Genomic DNA, 19,634 nt, shown 5'->3' with positions numbered 1-19,634 from the left:
TTCCACAGTTGAGCCCTTTAACTTTGGGTTGAGCTAAAATGTGTCTTTTGAGAGGGTGTTATTTGATCTGGATTTAAAATGTGGAAGGGATGGAGAATTAACTAGAGATCTCGTAAGTTGTTCCAGTAGTCAGTCACCCTTGATGTTTTAAAAATGCTAATCTTATTACCATTTTGGAATATTTCCTAACTTCACCTGTAGGCTCTTGTTCTACATTTGTCTTCTGGGTTAAAGAACCCTCTGCTCTTGGACTGGCAAAGTAGTATTTTAGTTTATGGTTCCAACTCTTGTGTTCCTTAGATACTATTTCTGTTCCATATAGCAGTCATCTGATTGCATAAGATGATCTGCCAATTTGCATGGTATGCAGAGGTGCTGCAAAAAGGAAGTCTTGGACCGTTTAACATTTGATATCCTCTCACCTGTTAAGTCACGTGGGAAAGGAATTCTAACATGGTGAATTGATGTATGTGGCTTTCCTTTGCCACTCCTAAACCAGCAATATCAATCTCTGTCAGTTTGCTTGGGAGTCACAATGCATGCTGAATAGTCATGCCTCTGGTTCAAAAAAACACTTCCAGTGTGTTGACAGTTCTTTTTCAAACTTAGCAGGGTTTTACTGGGATTTTTCCACCATTACCATCCCACCACAGTGTGGGTAATTTGAAATATTCATCTCTGAATTGTTTAGCTTCCTTTGGAACGACCCTTTGCTATTAAGCACTAATTCTTCCAGCTCAACCTTTAAGCTGAAGCACTTCATGCTACTTGTATAAAGAGAAGGCGATTATCTGGAACTAGTCTTGATGTGATCACAGCTCGGCTGGGTTTAACTTTTCTCTTTCACACCTTCATAAATTCACCAACAAGGTTGGCCTGCAACCATTTGGTTTGTGTGTGTGCTTCAATGGAAAATCCATAAGGGAGCCACCCCAACTCTTTCAACAAAAATAATGGAAATCTTAGAGGAATGTGGTGTTGCTTTCTCTGCTTCTGTAACTTTCAGATAAGGACATAAGTATGTCTTCCCTTTGGACATAACATGGACCAGGCTGCCAGTAGAGGTGCACTGATGCATCAGTCCCATATTGGATCGGCACCAATAGAAGGCAAATTGGCAGTATCGGCAATCAGCTCTTTTTGATGTGGCCAATAATGTTGCTGATAAATGCCCTATGCATGCACGCAGCTACAGAGCAGCATGCTGGTGGCCAAGAGCTCAGCCTGGCAGCATGAAGAGCAGCCAGGCCCAGCTGGTAAGTCTGTTGTGTGGGAAGGGGCTTGGTGGGGCAGGCGCTGCACAGCTGGGGCGGGGCACAGGATGAAGCTGTGAGGGGTTCATCCAGAGAGCACGTGGGGGGGGCAGCTCCCATCACTGCATGAAGCATGGGGGAGCGTGTGCCCCTGGATCTGCATGCAGGGCAAGGGTGGGCTGCCGCTATGGGCTAGGGTGGCATCGGGCTTTTCTTGGTGGGGGGTTTGGGCTAGGGTTGTGCTTGGGGTACGTGGTGGCACTGGGAGGGGGGCTATGGCAAATTTTGGGGTGGCTGCAGTCCCTCCTGTAGCCTCCCTCCCAGTGCTGCCACCGCCTGCTGCAAGTTCAGCCCAGGCCAGGCCCCACTGGGAAGAGCCTGGCACCACCCTGGCCCCAGCCTACAGCGGCAGCCCACCCTCACCTTGGGCACAGATCCAGGGGCACATGCCCCTCATGCCCTCCTGGGGTGCACATAGTGATGGAAGCTGTCCCCCACCACACCCCCTGGATGAGCTGCTCGCAGCTCCATCCTGAAGTCTGCCCTGGCCCCAGCCCCACACCCTCCCTGCCTCACCTTGGGGGCCTCAATCTGCCCCCTCCTCCCTTGCCTCTTCATGCCTTCACTTGTTGTGGGCTGACTGACCCACCTACACTGGTCATTCTGCAGGAATGGTAGCTTTATGTTGAGAAGTTCCTCAGATGCTTAATCGACATGAGTGAAAATCCTGCAGCTACTTTGAAGAGCAGTTTACTTAGTACCTCTGCTTGTAGGTATCTATAACACTGGTTTCTCACTCCACCGATCCACCTCCCAAGACAGGGCTGAACTCTAAGGCAATATGTTGCTTAAGGTAATTGACATTTTTTTTGCCTTCCCTATCTTTAGGGTTGTCCTTGATATTGTGTCTTTGAAACATTTGTGTTGCAGTTGAATTTTTTTTAGGGAGCTCTTGATTCATCTGCGTTCAGGAACTGTTACACTAAATTTTAACTGTGGGTGAGAGGAGATTGATTGACAAGTGAGACCATTCCAGTTGCAACTCAAAACTTTATTAGGATATGTGATAACAAAGGCTTATTTGGATCAATAAAGACAATGCTTATGTAGCTTCGGATTCAGGAAATAAACAGGTCTGCTAGCCAGGCTTCTCTTTTCCCTTGGGGACTTGAATTGGTTCTCTGAGCTTGAGAGAAATCCAAATTTAGAAGTTCAGATATAGAAGTCCAAATTTCCTTCCAGCCTATGCCCAAAATTTATATATGGCTGATTCTAATATTCTGATGAATGATCTCTGATTGAATTTATTTGTTTCACTGAAACTTTTGGAACTGGATTGAATTAGATTTCTTGTAAACCTGGAAGGTGTTAATTAGTTGGGATTTACATCCTTGCAAAAGGGAGGATTTCTTATCTCCTTTCCCTTCCCATTGTGGAATGCTGTTTAATGTTTAACACTGGCTTGCTATTTCTTCACCTTAGTTTATGGTCAGACAAGGCTGCTTTGTTTTTTACAACTCATCTTAGCATTCTAACAAAACACATCTCTTGCAGCAAAATAACATTCAATACATTTGGCTGCATCAATTACTATTTATGGTTCTTCCTTTCAAGCTTTCTGCTCTGTTTGATTGTGTCTAATTAAACATATGAACGACTTCCATTGCTTTGCTGACCAAATCAGTTGTTACATCTGCAAAGGTTCATGCTCTGGTCACTCAGAGACAGGCTTCTGGGCCCTTCTGCCTTAACCACACTTCTGCACCTTAGATCTAGGCCTCTTGGGGGAAAAAAAAAAAAAAAAAGCAGCATGGCAACAACGCATACCATTGCCTTACAACTGACAATGTATTTTAAAGGGAGTTGAGGCAACAGCTTCTGGAATGAAAAAGCATGCGTCCAAAATCTGAGGTAGAGGTGCACCCCTCTTCTGCTTGAACTTAGGATGCAAGAATGGGAGTCCTGCAGTAACAGTATGCTTGGGGAAGGACAGTGGTGTGGTTAATAATTCTGTTTATCATCACACAGCCTCCATATCCTGATATGTCCTGACTGCTTTTAGTCACACGAGACTGCATATACACTTCAGAAACCAAACTGAGTAGCAGTCATTCTAGTCTTGTTTCACACTGTTTCCATGCCTTTCAAAGCACTTTTACCTGCTGCTTTTGGGTAAACAAACCTTCTGGTCTTGGCACTGGCACAGAGTGCACAGAAAGCTTTTCTGGGAAATGAGGGTGGGGAATTTGCATAATTCATTAATATGCAAATAAAGAGGTCAGTTAGGCACAGCATTGCTAAAAGCTTTGAATTTAGGATTATAGTTGAGGGGCTGGAGGGATGTACAAAAAATACTGATATTGTGTGGGCTATTATCAAACAAACCTTCTCCCCACCTCACTGCTTTCATGCTCATCTTTTTATTTAATACCTTACCTTCAGTCTAACTTATTGCTGTCAAACAGCTCCACATATTGAAGACCTGGTGATGCTTCCAACTCCTGTGCTGAGGTTGCTAAATGTTTTGAGTGATGCCTCTCTTCAGTGTGAAGAAGAATATGAAGGTTGGTATATGCAATAGAATTGCAAATGTATAGTGACATGGCTACGCACACCCACATCCTCAAATGCTATAGAGAATGGAGTAGTCGAAGGAGCATCAGAGGTCTAAAATGCCCTGAGCAGGTAAGTAAAGATTGTTTTGGTTGCATGGATTGCAAAGAATGCTTTTGCATCAGCTAAGAGCAGATTCATTAGACACCAATACAGTAACTGCAGCTAGTTCATGGAGCATCTTGAAAGCAAGAAGAGCTACTTTGAACTGTCTCTATGAAGCTGCTGTGCTTAAAACCAGTGTTTCTGCTGCATGAGGCTCTTGCTGGGCATACACAGGAGGGGGGGCATTATGGAAGCCAGTAGGAGTACTCTGAAAAGCTGTAACAGATAAATTAGTTGAGGCATCATCAGAGAATTAAAACGATCTGCTTAAATTGTAGCAAAATTCCATAGGCTCATAGCAGTGGAAATCCCCCAAAACTCTCACTCCTGCATAGCAGAAGCTAGCTCTAAAGTCCAAATGCGTGGTAAAAGGTAGGGAGCTTCTCTGGGCCTTTGGGGCTGCCTGGGCTCGCACACAGGTGGTCTAGTAGCAGCTGGTTTGGTTTCACTCCTCCGCTAAGCATATGGATACACAGTCAAATTAAAGTGAGTGAACCACAACCAGGACCCCAACACAGAATGCTAAATAAAACCAGGCTAACCTGCTGCAGTTTAGCTTTTGTTTACCATGAGGTAATTGTGGGCACATAGACCAGTTTTAATGCATCAGGTTGTTCTGCGATCGTTCCCTGCCCCCTCTATTTCCCTCCCCCTCCCTGCTAACTTGCTTCCATTTGATTGCTTATCCAGACCCTCAGTGATGTAACCAAATAGTGTACTCATTAAACCTAGTTCTGATTGCCCAAAGCAATAGCTCTGTGCTCATACAAGGAAAGAATACCAGTCATGCGCTCCAAACCCAGTTCAGCTGAGTGGTCTGCCTGCTCTGAATTGCTAATTCACTGCATCTGTCATGTATGGTTGTGTGCCTGGCACAGTCCCCAATTTAGTGGCCAAACAAGCAACACAACACCAGTGTGTGCTTGGGCGCCTTGAAGGGGCCCATTGAGAAAGTTTGTTTGAAAGAATAAAGGTCTTCCTCTTGAGGTTAGAGGTGAGGGAGAGGGGAGGTGGAGGGCAACACCCCCACCAAATATCAGCCTTCAGCTCAAAGGAAGAGCCTCCTTGCTGCATATTAGGGGCTAAATAGTGTTATTCCATGCCTCAGAGTCTGGGACATGAAGCTACTGTTTCAGCAGCTTCTTTTCCTACCTGAGGATACTCAAGAATTTCCTTTAAAGGAAGGGATCACAGAGCATCTATTCTTCTGTACTTCTCTGACAGTCTTCAGATCCCTTCTCTGTAGGGACATGTTGTGATATGTTTGGGGCTACTGCACAGTTAAGGCAGCCAGCAGCAGGACCTTCACATTCCTCCATGTAGCAGGGAGCCAGAGGCAGAAAAGTCACATACCCACCAACTGCAAGAAAGAAATACAAGTTCCACCAGTCCCTAGAGACCAGAGCTGGTGGCAGCCTCTTTCCTAATAGCACTTAACTTCACATTCCCCAGTAGGATTCAGTGGGACCCCAGAAAAAGTGGAGAATTTGGGGATTTACACTCACGAGTCCTGGGTTGCTGCTCTGTTTGTGCATGAGTTTTTAGAATACATTAGGATTTGTAGCGTCTTGCAATGTGCTACCATGTACCCAAGTGAATGTGGAACTGGGCTCCACATTCCCTTGGGTCTTCTGTAGTCTGTAGCTTTCCAGATACCCTGGGTTCCCTCAGCCTGCCCTCCCAATACAGATCATCCTACAAGGCAAATTTCCCTTGGAAAAGGTGCAGCTGCCCTGCCTTTCTGTTTGCCAGCCCCTTCTCCTAGGCCATGGTCCTTGATGCTCTTTGGTTTTCAGTCCTGAGTGTGCTGGAGATGCTTAGTCTGCATTGAGCCAGTGGCTTCTGCCTGACTGAACTAGATATACAGATCTTGGGTCAGCAGGGAGGTGGAACAGTCATGAGGGGCAGGGAATAGAGAAATGGACTTGCTGCCCCATGGGGCTGCTTTCCCCTCCTAGTGTGTTGCTGCTTAATGAGGAGGATTAGCAGCTCCTGTGTCATTAAGACTGAGCCTTGCTTTCAGTTAACCCAATACCATCCTTTCCTCAAAACCTGAAGAAAAGCTCTTGTTCTCAGATAAGGAAGAAGTGGTCTGGAGCCAGAGAAAGAATCTTTAATCAAACTGGAAGCTAGTTAAGCAAGCCATCCTGAATAAGGATGCATACAAGCTCTGTGAAGCTTTCTCCAGGGTCCTTTGCCACATCCTACATGGGAAAGTTGCTGAGTGTTATGAAGTCATCAATATTTGCAAAGTTTTTGACATGTCTTTGCTCTTGCTGCTGCTGTTATGTGGGCCTTAGCTGGGTTACCCCTAAGCCATCCGTGTCTGGATTCCAAATGTGTTGAGATATCATGACACAGGGCCTCGGGGGCATACAGAGTCGGAAGAGTCAAACATACACTGACAATTGTCTCAGCTTGGGGCACCAATGTTTAGAACATTTATGTTACCTTATTTTGGTGTATTATGTAGAATAGTTTGCTGAGTGAAGGACAAATGAAACTATGAAATGTTTTTCTTTTCCTAGATATACTGGAAGATATTAGAGAGGAGTGTCAGAAATATGGACCGGTGGTTTCCTTGCTTATTCCAAAGGAGAATCCTGGCAAAGGCCAAGTAAGTGTGGAGGGGAGGGGTGGGAGGGTCTGATCTTGAGGTTGGCATCCTCATTTGTCCCATGTTATGTCTGCTGGATGACTCCAGTGCTGTGGAACTCAAAATGGCTGGTTGCCTTGCATGGCAGTATACATCTTTCCAAGTGGTTTAGTGTTTCCCAACTTGAGATGCACCAAATTTCAAAGGGGGAATTTGGATCATAAGAAAGAGAGAAGAAACATGGAGGGTTGGGTGAGGGGAGATGAGCAGTTAACATTTTAAGTTGCTTTATCTCAGAAATAACCAAAATGTATTATCCAGAGAAATAAGTAATTAAAGGTAGAATTTTAATCACTTTTTGTCTTGGCATCAGTACAAGACGTTAACCACTTATCTTCTCATTATGAGTGAGCTTCCTGGGAAGCAGGGGGATCTTCAAAGCTAAAAGAGGGAAAAGCACTCTTTATTATTAAGGAATTATTCCTAACAAGGAAAGAGAGAGAGAGAGGCAAGTATAAGCAAACAATAAACAATAGGGATGAATAAAATACCTAGATAGGAGGCATGAGGTGATGGGCATGACTTGCTTTGTTTGTTTGTTCATTTGTTTTCTCTTTTTCAGGTCTTTGTTGAATATGCAAATGCTGGTGATTCCAAAGCTGCCCAGAAAATGCTGACTGGAAAGATGTTTGATGGCAAGTTTGTTGTGGCTACGTTTTACCCACTGAGTGCCTATAAGAGAGGATATCTGTACCAAACCTTGCTCTAGATGGCAGTAACAATCAGGAGAGTAGTTTTAGCTTCTCTTCCTCATTTCATTGTGTTTTACAATTGAATGTACAAAGAGTTTCTTAGCCCTGCTTTGGAGTAACTTAAAGGAAGATCAGTGAAGGACAGAGACTGGGCTTGTGCCCTCTATTGCTGCTTTATGAAGTCCAAAGGAGGCCCACATGGCTTCAATTGCATACATTTTTTTTCTGCTTGTTTGGTTACATTAGAAATATGTCTCTTCCCTGTCCTGGAAGGCTCTCGGGTGACTGGAGTAGTAGTGATACTAGCATGGGACTTGAAGGCCAAGTAGTTAATTGACAGGTACTTTTAGGCCATTACATTTATTTTTATTTCTACACCTTAACACTTACTGTTCTTGAGAACTGGTGATTTTGCTGAATATTCAACTTGTCTTTCAGTAAAATGGAAGAGTCCATAGTTTGTGTGCTCTTAGGCACCCCAGAGGGCCTCTATCAGATACAGAGAAGGCTTGACTGACTTTCCTGATAAACCAGGTAAAGAAGCAAGCAGAAGCCCCCACTTCTGAGGTGGGTGGAGAAGATTTCAGGTCTTCACATCTAATGAAGTAGTGGGCTACCTTGAGACTGGATCCACCTGGCCTGTAGAGGTGCCCAGTCACTGACTTCTGACCCAAGAAGACCTTTAAAACTTCCCTCAGCACTAGATGTCTGCTAACATTGTCAGGGAAATGACACCAGTGTTGGTGAGGGAACCTGTAGGCAGGTAGTAAATTTATATGTGTGCATGGGCTAGGAAGAGACTGAATGGATACGGAGCAGTGTCTTCAGGGAAAGTGCCAATTTTAGTCCCAACAACCCCTGTAGCGCCTTGTAACTAAAGTTATATAGTATCTTTGAATACGAGGAGTCACCTCTTCAAACTAATAACTATTGCTGGCACTAAATGTAGCCCACATAAGCATTTTTGGGTAGCATTTTTGTAAAGGAAGGCTGGAGCATGCAGTATTCCTTTTTAAAGGATCAGGAAGGATATCTAATCTTAAGACTTCTAGGGGAGAACAAATGTTTATTGTAGTTTTCATGCTTGGCTTCTATTGTGTTGTGTGTTGGGGTTTTGTTTTTTTTGTTTTTGCTTTTGCTGTAGCCAGTGTTAATCCATTGGAATTGCAGTAGTAGGCAGCAAGCACTGACACTTTTGGTCCTTCTTTGGTTACACAAAAGGGCCTGAGGCAATCCAAGATCTTTCATAACAAAATAATCCTACTTGACTGACTTGGGACCTTTTCCGGGGTGCTGTCTTTCCCAGTGCCATTGGGAACAATAGGGTTAGCAAGCCTGGGAATTCGATGCTCTTGGGAGAGCGACAATTTGGCTGTGACCAGTATTGTTGCATCAGCATAGGGTCCCCTCCAATACCAGTTAGTGGTCAAAATCCAGATCTGGCTCTACTCTTGCCTCTTTACCACTGAGTGAGAATCACTTGTGCACCAGTTCCAGGGCAGCAGTTAAAAGGCTACTCTTCCATGGGGTTTGCAGATCTGGTTTTCTCTCCCCACCTCCATCTCTGATATCTGATCCGAGACAGATACTTCCATTTCTCCTTTCAGACTCAGAGTCAAGTAGCCCTGTGGGGGCGAGGGAGTGGAATATCCAGGCTTGAACCTCTGGCACTTCTTTCATCATTCTCGTCCTGAGCCCCGATTTTAATTCATTTTTCTACCAGAAACATGCTGGCATAGCTCTCTGAGCTGTCCCTCTCTGGGGAGAACTGCATTTTGGCAGTTAAGCTGGTGGCATCCTGCCAGTGCTGGACTTTCCAGAATTCTGCACTTGACCTTGCCTGCTGATATTGCTAATATGCACATACTGTATGTCAAGTGAGAGCTGAAGTCTGTAGCATTTCACAAGTTGCTTTGGTCTTCATTCCTTCTTTGATGATGCGGAGCAGCTGCTGCCACACACGGCTGAAGTTGAAACTAGCTTCCCATTTTCGTACTTTCCCTTCACTTACTCAGAAAGAACCAGTCTTCTTGAATTTTTTTCCAGGCCAAGAAGAAGTGTTTGGTATTATTTTACCCCCTGAGAAATTTGGTAAAAATCAACAAAGGAGTTTTAACATTGTGTTTTTTAAATTTTAACTGATGATTGCTTCACTGATCAGCCTTTTTCTGAGTGTCAGTTGGCTGTACCTCCAGTGAGGCTTGGCTATAGGGAACATGGCTTGCTTGGCTTTTGTTAGCCTTGCAAAGAAGTTACCTGTAGTGTCCTGGAGGAATGGGAGACGGTATGTTTAGTGGTTGCTTCAGCACACGAGGAAATGATTTTTAAACTACCAAAATTCTAGATGTATTGTTACGTGAACTGACTTGCTGTTGACCCCTGCCTTCACTGCTCTGTTTGCTGAGCTTAGCTATGGTAGGGAATGGCAAGGCCTTGTTCACATTCAAAATGCCGTGTTAACACAACACTTGCCAATTTGTTAAATACTCTGTGCAGAGGGGTAGCGTTATTTAAAATGTGGTCAGCTGGAATGACTAAGCATGACAGTCCTTGTCTTAGCTCAGTGCTTGTCTTTCCTATTTAGACGAGCCCTGGATGGGAGAAGTGTATCAAAAGGGGAGGCATCCGTGGGGGTGCTTGGGAGGGAGCCTTGTAACCACCAGTGAGGTGAGTGGAGGAGTGTGTGGAGGGATGGCATTAATCCATGGTCTTGAGGGCAAGGAAGGATTGTGTTGGAAATGAGCACAGAGCATCCCATGCAGAAGCACTGAGTTCTGAGACCACAGGAAGGGGCTGCAAGGAAAAGACAGGAGTGCATGTGCAGGAGTTGCAGGTAGCCAGGATGGGAGCATGCTGTTTCTGATAAACTTAAATTGAGTCTGATGGGAGCTAAGAGTGGTATATAGTGAAGACAGAAGGTGAAGGGTGTGCCTGTACAGGACTTCAAAGGCTCCTTTTTTCTAGGTACTAAACAGTATGGAGAGATTTGGCAATGTTCTCCATCCTCTCAGCCAGTTTGCCACCCAGGTGTTAACTTCCTGGTGGTAAATTAGCAGGCTCGGCATCCCTTGCTGCAGTCTCAGGAGACAGGCCCAGTCCTGATAGCCACATGTTAGCTTGAGCTTTGGTTTAAACACCAAACTGCTTCCTTAGGGAGGAGCAAAAGGGAGAATGGCAGTGGGATCCAGATAGTGCCCCAAACCCTGCTTTGTACAGTGGTGCTGCCGTTTCATAACCTAGCAGGCTGCCTGCACCTCCTTGGCGTCCATCATCCAGGAGGGTGAATTGGCCCCATAACCTAAATGCAAGCTTAGTGGATCTTCACTGCTTCACATGGGGCTTTCCCTACATGGGTAAAGGCTCCCAAAGTCCTCTATCGAATGAAACCAAATCTGGGCTAGGATCCTTCTGCGTGTGTTTCCAGGCCACTTTCAGGCTTGCTGCCCAGCTCTCTCATGCTTCGTCTTGTTCCTCTCCCCTTGTAGGCTGTCTCTGGCATACAGACATCATCCTGGCTCTCCACAGGCCTCTCTAGCTTTTGGCCTGGGCACCACTGTTCGGGCCAGCAATTTGGTTGCTTCCAGGGCAGTCCACACACTTGTTGGTTCCCATATGCCCCAATAACTGCCTTTACTACCATGGCTGTCCCCTTTGTCCCCCTCTTTTCTGTAGGATAGATTACTGTCTAGCTCTTCCTTTCCTGGCATATTGAGGGTAGCTGGATGGCTTGAAGTATTCATAGGGAAAGTGTTTGTAGCTGGATCCTGTGATCCTGTGCTTTTAGGTTTGCCTGTGCTTAAAAAAAGAAAGTGTTTTTGTTCAGTTGTTGGAGCTGCTAATCCTTAGCCCAGGAGGGAGAACTGCCTGCTGTGATGGAGGGTCATGTTCTTGTGTGTCTTGGCAGAACTGATTCTACCAAAGATGTTGGTTGGGCTTTTTTGTTAGATAGCTTTAATTCAGTAGATTTGAACCAAATACACCTGCAAAATGCAAACTTCTTGAGTAGCTTTTTCTCTTGATGCCATGTGAAAGCAAGGATCTGAGCACCTACCCAGGAAAGATCCTAGGGTTCTTTTTGGCTGTCTGTTTCCTGGTGAGGATTCAGGATGTTAATCAGGGTTGTCTTAGCCATTGCAGTCTGGCCTCTGCAACTTCCCTCCACAGTTTTGATTGAATACAGAAGGGCACCATGCAGCTTCAGACAAAGATGAATTCAACCAGCTTTTGAGAGAGGACTTCTTAAGAGCCAGCCTAGTAAGCTTTCTATAGAACAGCGTAGTTGAAACCAGATCCATTGTCTCTCAGTACAGGATCCTGATGGATGCACCTGTAGCTTTGCAGCATAGTCAAAGGCAGTTGGAAGCTGTTTCCTGTTGTGTCTGAACTATGCACAGGCATGTAAGGAAGTGAGTAAGTCCTCTAATATTGCCTACTGTTTGGTAGGTCTGGATCTTCTCAGTCTTTATTGTGGGGAGGGAGGGATTTCACTTCATTGCACAAGTTTCTTCTGGCTGAGAGCTTCACTGAGCCTCTTTATCTGTGCCAATGCAGCCCGCTGAAATAGTTACCTTGTTTTCACCTTTGTCTCTGGCTTGAATGTTTTCTCTTACCCTGTCATGGGCAGTAGAAATCCCTCACTAGCAAAGGAAGGTTCCTAGGGTACACTTTCTCAATTTAGCAGAGCTGATAATGGCTGTGAGACTGAGACAAACAGAAATAAGACATTACTATTGTCCCTCGCTCCCCACAATCCCCCTGCCAAGGGCCATTTTGCCAAAGTGAGTAGAAAACTTAACAGCTCTCTGAAGGACTCACACCCTTTTATAGGCCTAGGCACCAGGTGGCTATTGTGGGCCTGTTGCAGAGATTGTCATAGCAGAGCCTGGCTTCAGCTCCTCAAGGAGCCAGACTCCAACAGGCAGGGCCCTGGCTAGTAGAGCTCTGCAGAGGCTGGCGAGTTCCATCAGAAGCTGGAAGTTGCTTCTCTGCTTGGGTGTCATTTTAATAGGTCGCTCAGCCTCAGCCTTGTTTGAGCTAGGCAAGTGGGAGTCAGCCAGGCTGCACTACTAGATGCTGGAAGTGTATCTAATGCAGTAACAAAGCAGTTGAGCAACTCTAGCTGAATCAGGTCTATCAAGGCTGGCTAGTTTTTCCAGTGAAGGATCCAGGACTTGAGTCTGGAGTGCTCAGTTGCTTTTGGCTGATTTCTGCTTCCTCAGGTATCCACTTGATGATTTGAAGCATTCTTAGCTTGGCATCTTCTAGCCTAAGGTTCTGCCTAGCTCTGCCAGGGTTGTTGCCTACAGCCGCTACCCCTTGTCCCCATTCTCACTAGGTTGGCTCCTTGAGGTGACCTCCCGCTGCAGGCAACAATGATAGTTCCAGCAGGCATGGAATTAGGTTGCAGCCGGCCATTCAGCTCTAACCCTTGAGCCTCAGTTGAAGGTCCCAAACAATCTGCCATGCTTACATGGCCCTCTAAAGCACAGCATTGAACTGTTTAAGCTATGACTGTTTACCAAGAAGCTCTGGGATCTGTTGCAGTGTGGCATGGATGCTTATGCAGGAATGCATCAATGTCAAATGTCTTCCAGTGATACTGTTTCATGTGTGGGTATAAGTACAATCCTAGCTGACATCTAAGACATGCAGCATTTAAGTATTTAAGAGCAATTATGTGTGACCTTTTGGGATCTTTACAGTAGTTGCATCAGTACAACCCAAGAGTGAGGCACTTCAGCTGAGGTGTAGCCAATATGCCAGGGACAAAAAGTAACCAGCATACTAGGGAAGGTTCAGTAAAATAGACCTACCCAAGGCAGCTGAGTGCCCTCAGTGAAGAGAATCTTTTTCGTGTGACTGTCAAACTGCCAATAGAAATTGATTTGGGACTGGAGGGGAACAGTCACAGTGAAGTTTGCACATGGGTTTCAAGAGGCAGATAGGAGATCAGTGCCATCACTCATTCCCACAGCAGAGAGAAGCTATTCCACTTAAGGCAACAGTCTCCTTGTTTGTCTTAACCATGGTCTCCCCTGACTGTAACTGTGGTAAGCTACTAGAGTGACCAGACTCAAGTGGATGGAGCCCTGTTGTCCAGCAGTGAAATAATGACCAAATCTTCCCATCTCTGTAGGGTGCAACACTGGGTACCATTGTGACCTCACTGATGATGTTTGTATTGCTGGAGTGGTGAGGGTGAGGGGAAGGGCTACCAGATGACCTGAAAGATTTACTCACTAGAAACTTTGAATGGCATCTGAACTGTCTGCAGCAGTGAGATTTCCATTACAATGAAATGCACTTTGTATGAATGTCTGATGATGTCTGTATTAAGTGAAAGAGCAATGATGCTGAACTGCAGCATAGGGTGTGTATAACACTTGCTGGTCTCCTTTGCTTTGGTCTACTGGCGGCTGGAGATTACTGATATATGATGATCGTTGGTATGCTACTAGTTTTTTTAAATAATTAAATGCCTTTTCTTTTCTTAACAGTGGATGGATTTATTCCTTTTTTCCTGTGTGTAGGAGCCTGCCATAAATTGGGTAGGGCACTGATTATGGGGCCTGAACAGCATTTCAAGAGAGGAAATAAATATCTGTGAGACTAACTATTGAGAGACCCCCTCAGAAGAAAAAAAGTACTTTGGCTCCTTGCTTGTGTTATGGGCAGATGCAGAAGTTGCTATAACCCATATTGCTCATACCACTGAATAATGGTGTTTTATCTTTAAAGCCTTCCCTTTGACCATTCATGCCCATCCTCAGAATATTTTTAGGTGACATCTAGAAGTTAGTGTAAGATCAGGTCTTTACTCTTGAAATGTATGCATCTGTTTCTAACTCAGGTTCAGTTATTTGCATTGGGTAAAGTGCAGATATCTTGGAGACATAAATGGCAGTAATGTGATAACTGTATCACAGGACACAGCTGCTGTGAAGGTACACACACAGTACCTGTAGCCAGGTTCTGTTGTGTCTCCTACCCTTATCCTTACCTGCAACAAATTAACTAGGAAACCTGGTTTAATCTGTAGATCATTAGCCTGACTTTCAGAAGAAAGGAAACATCTAGTCTGTATTATCTGAAGGTGGGGAAGGGAAATTTGATTGAGTTAGAGCTCACTAGAAGCAAGGGAGGGAAAGGACCCAGCCTGTCTGTCAGAGCCAACATTTTCAGGGTTACTAGTTAGGGAAAAATAAAACCGTCTCCTTGTAAATTGCTGCACTGCATGAAGCCAGCTGATGATGTGAGAGCCAACAGTGGTACTTAATCATGTCTTCAAGAACAAGGCAGTGGGAGGCATGTCTCCACAATGAGCAGCATGACCTTTTCCACATGTTCCTTCGGAATTGCACAAATGCGCTATTAGAAATATTCCTCTCCTTCCTCCGGGTATGTTTACTTGAGTCCTAGTACTTGGAGTTTAACTCTTCCTTGGAATCAACCAGATTTAAACAACTTGATCAGATAGGAAGAAATTCTTTGTCTTGCTGTGAGAGTTGCTTCACAATCTGAAGACAAAGCTGTTTTATAGGCTCTAACAAGATTTTCTCTTTTTTTTTTAATCCTTTTTTCTCCCCTGGCCCCCCGCCTATATCTTTTGGTATGATTTTAGCTTCTATCATAGTACTTGGAAACTGGTGGAGTGTTGTCCGCAGGGTCACACAGCATCCTATAACAGCATTCCAATCTTCTGTTCACCTCCATCACCGACTCAGATCAGTGCCATCTGCGCCAAGTCAGTGCCAAGATCAGTGCCATCTGTCATGAGCAGTGGGGTGCTGGAATGTTAGTCTAACAGCTTGGCTTAATGGGTTTCACTGCTTTTGATCATGCTCTTGTTACAGCTGTGGTTCATCTCAAGACAAAGTGTTCAGGAACTAGAGAGAGAGAGATGCTTCACACAAGTTAATTGCGGGGAACACATTTGTATTGCAGTTGTTAAGTTCACTGAAACTTAATGTAGCTCCTATTGGAAAGATTCATTCAGGTCCCATCAGGTTGGCCTGTTGCTAGATAATGGCCCCCTGCCCATACCTCTCCAGTATATTGTACTGACAAATGACACCTAGGGAGGAAGAACCAGCAGCATACCTACAGGCTGGGGAACTCCCTTCTTGTCAACACAGAGGCAGAAAAGGATCTTGGAGTAATTTATAGACTCCAAGATGAACATGGGTCACCAATGTGGGGACATGGTCAGGAAGGCTAACCGCACCTTGTGATGCATCCACAGATGCATCACGAGCAGGTCCAAGGAGGTGATCCTCCCCATCTATGCAGCATTGGTCAGGCCACAGTTGGAGTACTGCATCCAGTTCTGGGTGCTGCACTTAAGGAGGGATGTGGACAGCATCGAGAGGGTCCAGAGGTGGGCCACTCACATGATCAGGGGGCAACAGGGCAGGCCCTACGAGGAGAGGCTACAAGACCTGAACCTGTTTAGCCTCCACAAGAGAAGGCGGAGAGGGGATCTGGTGGCCGTCTATAAACTGGCCAAGGGAGACCAGCAGGGAATGGGAGAGACCCTGTTCCCCCAAGTACTACTGGGAGTAACAAGGAATAACGGCCATAAGTTGACTGAGAGTAGATTCAGGCTAGATATTAGGAGGCACTACTTCACAGTCAGGGCGGCTAGGATCTGGAACCAACTTCCAAGGGAAGTGGTGCTTGCTCCTACCCTGGGGGTCTTCAAAAGGAGGCTGGATAGACACCTTGCTTGGGGTTGTTTGGCCCCAGCATCCTTTCCTGCCCATGGCAGGGTGTTGGACTTGATAATCTACTCAGGTCCCTTCCAGCCCTACCAACTATGAAACCATGACACTAGTCTAGTGCCACTCAAATGTTAGGCTTACACCAGGTTGTGGCTACAGGCTGGTTCCACTTACAGCCAAAGATACTTGGACAGTACCAGTAAGAGATGGCAATTTTTTGCATATCAGCCTATTTATTATATGCAAAGAGAATGATTCTCTTGTGTCAAGACCAATGTAGCTTTTCACTGCTGTTCTCCCCTCTCCCCCAAAACTGCTGGCTTAAGCACAAGCCTAATTGCTGATTTAATTCTTTGCTTCCATCCACTGTTCCTTAAGGACAAGGCATAAGCACTGTGTTTTACTTCAGTGTTACATGTCTATCCTTTTGGCTGTACCCTGTTCTGTAAACAGGCCTTTATTCAGATGAGATGTAAACTGATGTACCCCATTATGCACTGTTGCTGAGCTGATGTGTGCTTGATACAAATGATTAACAAATAAAGCTTCAATATAAGGAGGTTAAATCATTGTCTGTCTTCTAGGACCAAACATTGCTGATGTACTGTGCATCGTGACTGGCCAAATGCTCTATCGCGCTGATTGAGGGCATTGGGATATGGAGATCTTACTTTCTTGGGAGTCCTCTTAAATATGAATCCAGGGTGGCTAGTGTTCATTCCATATCTTTGGAACCTTTGTATTGTTATAGTTGCATATGTAAAAGACACTATTTTCTCTCCCCCCCCCTCCACTAAAAGTGGTCTAAAATTTAAGGCACATCTTATACACCAAAGCTACAATTATACATTGTATTGAATATTGGTCAGTTTTATTATGTGGAAAATTCCCACCCCCAAACACATGCCACTTAAGTCATTTGGGAAGGGGTAGAGGAGAGCTTATGCACTGCATCTTTTTACTCCAGAAAATACAGTAAGTAAAAAGGCATGGATTGTGGGTCTATAGTTGAGTTTGAATTGAGTTTTCCACTTAAGGCAGAGCTTTCAGTCTCTCTCTGCAGAAAATTGCGGCATGTTATGGGGATAGAACCTTTTTTCCCCTGAAGATTTAGAAGTGAATGCATCTTATTGGTGAGTTAAAATTTGACGTAAAAATGGATCCTCTAAGAGACTTGCTTTTTGAGCTAAGGCCAGATGATCGCATTAACACTAATGGCAGCTTTTCAGACATCTACTCTGCTTACTGTGAGGAGAGAAAGAGAACTGAATACTTTTAAAAATTAGAATAGCATAATTCAAGACCACAGGCACTATGATGCCTTACAGTTACACATTGCACGGCTGTTACAGGAAATCCCTGTGACTGGTGGTCTGGGTGTCCTCTCTATGTCCAGACCCGAATGTTTGAATCTCTTTGGTTGGACCATCATCTTCAGCCACTTGATGGAAAATGCTGCATTAATGGCTCTACATTTGTCCTTAACAGAGGCCTCTTCTAAAATAAGGTCCTGGTACCCCAGTCTTTTTTGAGCAAATAACTCGTATCCCTCATATCTAGTTTAAGCCAGGGAACTAGCTTTGAATTAGGTTTTTATGGGATCAAGTCAGTGCATTATAATTGTATAGCAAGTACTTGTGGTTGTACACTGCCATGTGCTTGGCACTGTGTAAGAAAAAGCTGATAAAGGGAGTGAGCCTAGTAAGTTCTTTAATTTCTGCAAAATCTCTCTTGCTTTGTGTATGTTTCTATTATGCTTTTCCTTGATATTCGTCTCCTGTAGCCTGAGCTGTCCCTGCTTAATGGGAATTGTCCAGAAGCAGCTAGTTCAATGTTGAGATGATGCTACATGCCAAAGGATTTGTGAGCAGACTGATCTTTAGGCTGTCCAAGAGCAGCCCCATGCTGTGTGGCAGTTAGATCACAGCCCTCTTCTCTGAAAAAGCTGCAGGATCCTCTAGTAATGGATTCTATGCCCAGAGGCCCCTTGTGTTTCACAACCACTTGGTAAGTGATAATCAGAGGGTAATGAGTTTCTCCCATAGTGAGGTACGGTGGGGGGAGTTGGGCAGGTCTGGGGCTGCTGCCCAGCCAGACAGTGCCTGGGGCTTGGGGCCCAGGGCTGGAATGCATGGCCACAGGACCCATGCAGGGAGTAGGACGGAGCTGCGGGCGACTTGTCCAGGTTGGGGCCGTGGAGGGGGAGCTGGTTCCCTGCCACTTCATGCAGTCCCAGGGAGAGGCATGAGGGGCAAATGCCCCTGAGATTTGTATGCAGGGCAGGGGTGGGCTGCCCACTTTGGGCTGCTTGCCCTGCTGCCCTCTCCAGGGCAGTGGAGCTCACAGGAGAAGTAGCAACGAGCATCACTGCCTAGTCCCGCTCTGCCCTGCTGTGCCAGGTTCCGTCTGCTGGGCTGCAGCGGCCCCAGGGGGTGGGCAGCAGGGCAGGAAGCCCCAAGCCTGCAGCAAGCAGCCCACATCTGCCCCCCACCCAAAGTGCTCCACTCTGGTCATGCCGCCCATGGGAGAGAGGGAGCTGGGATCCGTGCTCCACTCTGCCACAGCAGCTGCCACCTTCCACAAGTGGCAGCTAGGGTTTGGATGCTGCTGTGAGGCGCAGGATGCTGTGGATCCGGGTCCCTGGGCCTGTAGCCCTGGCAGCTGCCCCCCTCCCTTGGCAGGGCCAGGGGGGGTTGGGGGCTGTGGATCAGGAATGGGGGGCAATGGCATAGCCAGGGCACCAGCATATCAGGGCTGCTCAGTGCCACAAAGCAGTGGCGGGGGACAGCCACAGCTGAACCCATGTCCTGGTGAGCGATGGGGACAGGGGGAGGTCTGACTTTCCATGATAGAACACCCAAAATCAAACGCCGACATTTATAGGTATTTGGAATTTATTTTATTATAATGATAGAGACAGTGGTAGGCTTCCAAATTACTTTAAAATTGTAACTATATCAATAAAACATTGTGTTCAACTGAAATAGATAGATATAGTGGTATTTCATTTTAGTCATGGAAAAACCATGGATTTGGGGGGTTTAATCAAAATTTGTGATTTTTAAACCCAAGGTCCCTGGTGATTTAATGCTGCCATCTTGCCTGCTACTCTGCCCCAACCACAAAATTAGCAGCATCTTCACCCAAAATCCAGGTGCTACTTGGCCAGAGCAACTAGAAAGGAAAATCCACACAGCCTGTTTGGGCAGCTGCATTGAGCAAGTGCCTGTCACTTCTCAGAAATACCACCCTGGTTCACTGAAGGGAGTAGATGTGCAGGAGTGTTTCTCCCTGCCTCGTTTCCCAGAGACCCCTGCAGTAAATCCTGCAGCTATGAGGAAAATACTTTTCCGTGCCTCTTTCTATGGTTTCAAGATGCGCTTCGATTTGTCAACGTAGTTCTGTGTTGCAAAGCATCAGGATCAAAAGTAGAGAGGATCCTTATTTAAAGGCTGGGCCTGCCCTGTAGACTGTAGATCTACTTCTGCCCACCTCAGAAAGGGAACACAGGCCAGCATTGTTATTGAGTCCCAAGGATTTGCTAATCCAATGTACCAGGACAGGCCCTCTGAGGACAGCATGTCTGCTTGTGGGT

At 45.6% G+C, this 19,634-nt stretch overlaps 1 protein-coding gene across 1 annotated transcript in view; it reads left to right on the top strand.

The window, feature by feature from the left end:
• UHMK1 (U2AF homology motif kinase 1) overlaps window positions 1-16,605 on the top strand; it is a 28,571-nt gene extending 11,966 nt beyond the window's left edge. Inside the window, exons 6-8 of the mRNA XM_019486554.2 lie at window positions 3,719-3,817; window positions 6,500-6,588; window positions 7,190-16,605. Coding sequence (XP_019342099.2) covers window positions 3,719-3,817; window positions 6,500-6,588; window positions 7,190-7,336 — 335 coding nt within the window. The 3' untranslated portion in view covers window positions 7,337-16,605. The remainder of the gene's footprint in view (window positions 1-3,718; window positions 3,818-6,499; window positions 6,589-7,189) is intronic.
• The last annotated feature ends 3,029 nt before the right edge of the window (window positions 16,606-19,634 follow it).

The sequence above is a fragment of the Alligator mississippiensis genome, chromosome 5 (genome assembly GCF_030867095.1).
Source record: "Alligator mississippiensis isolate rAllMis1 chromosome 5, rAllMis1, whole genome shotgun sequence".
Taxonomy (NCBI): Eukaryota; Metazoa; Chordata; order Crocodylia; family Alligatoridae; genus Alligator; species Alligator mississippiensis.
The sequence above is the reverse complement of the archived record's forward strand: the minus strand, read 5'-3'. Positions and strand labels throughout refer to the sequence as shown.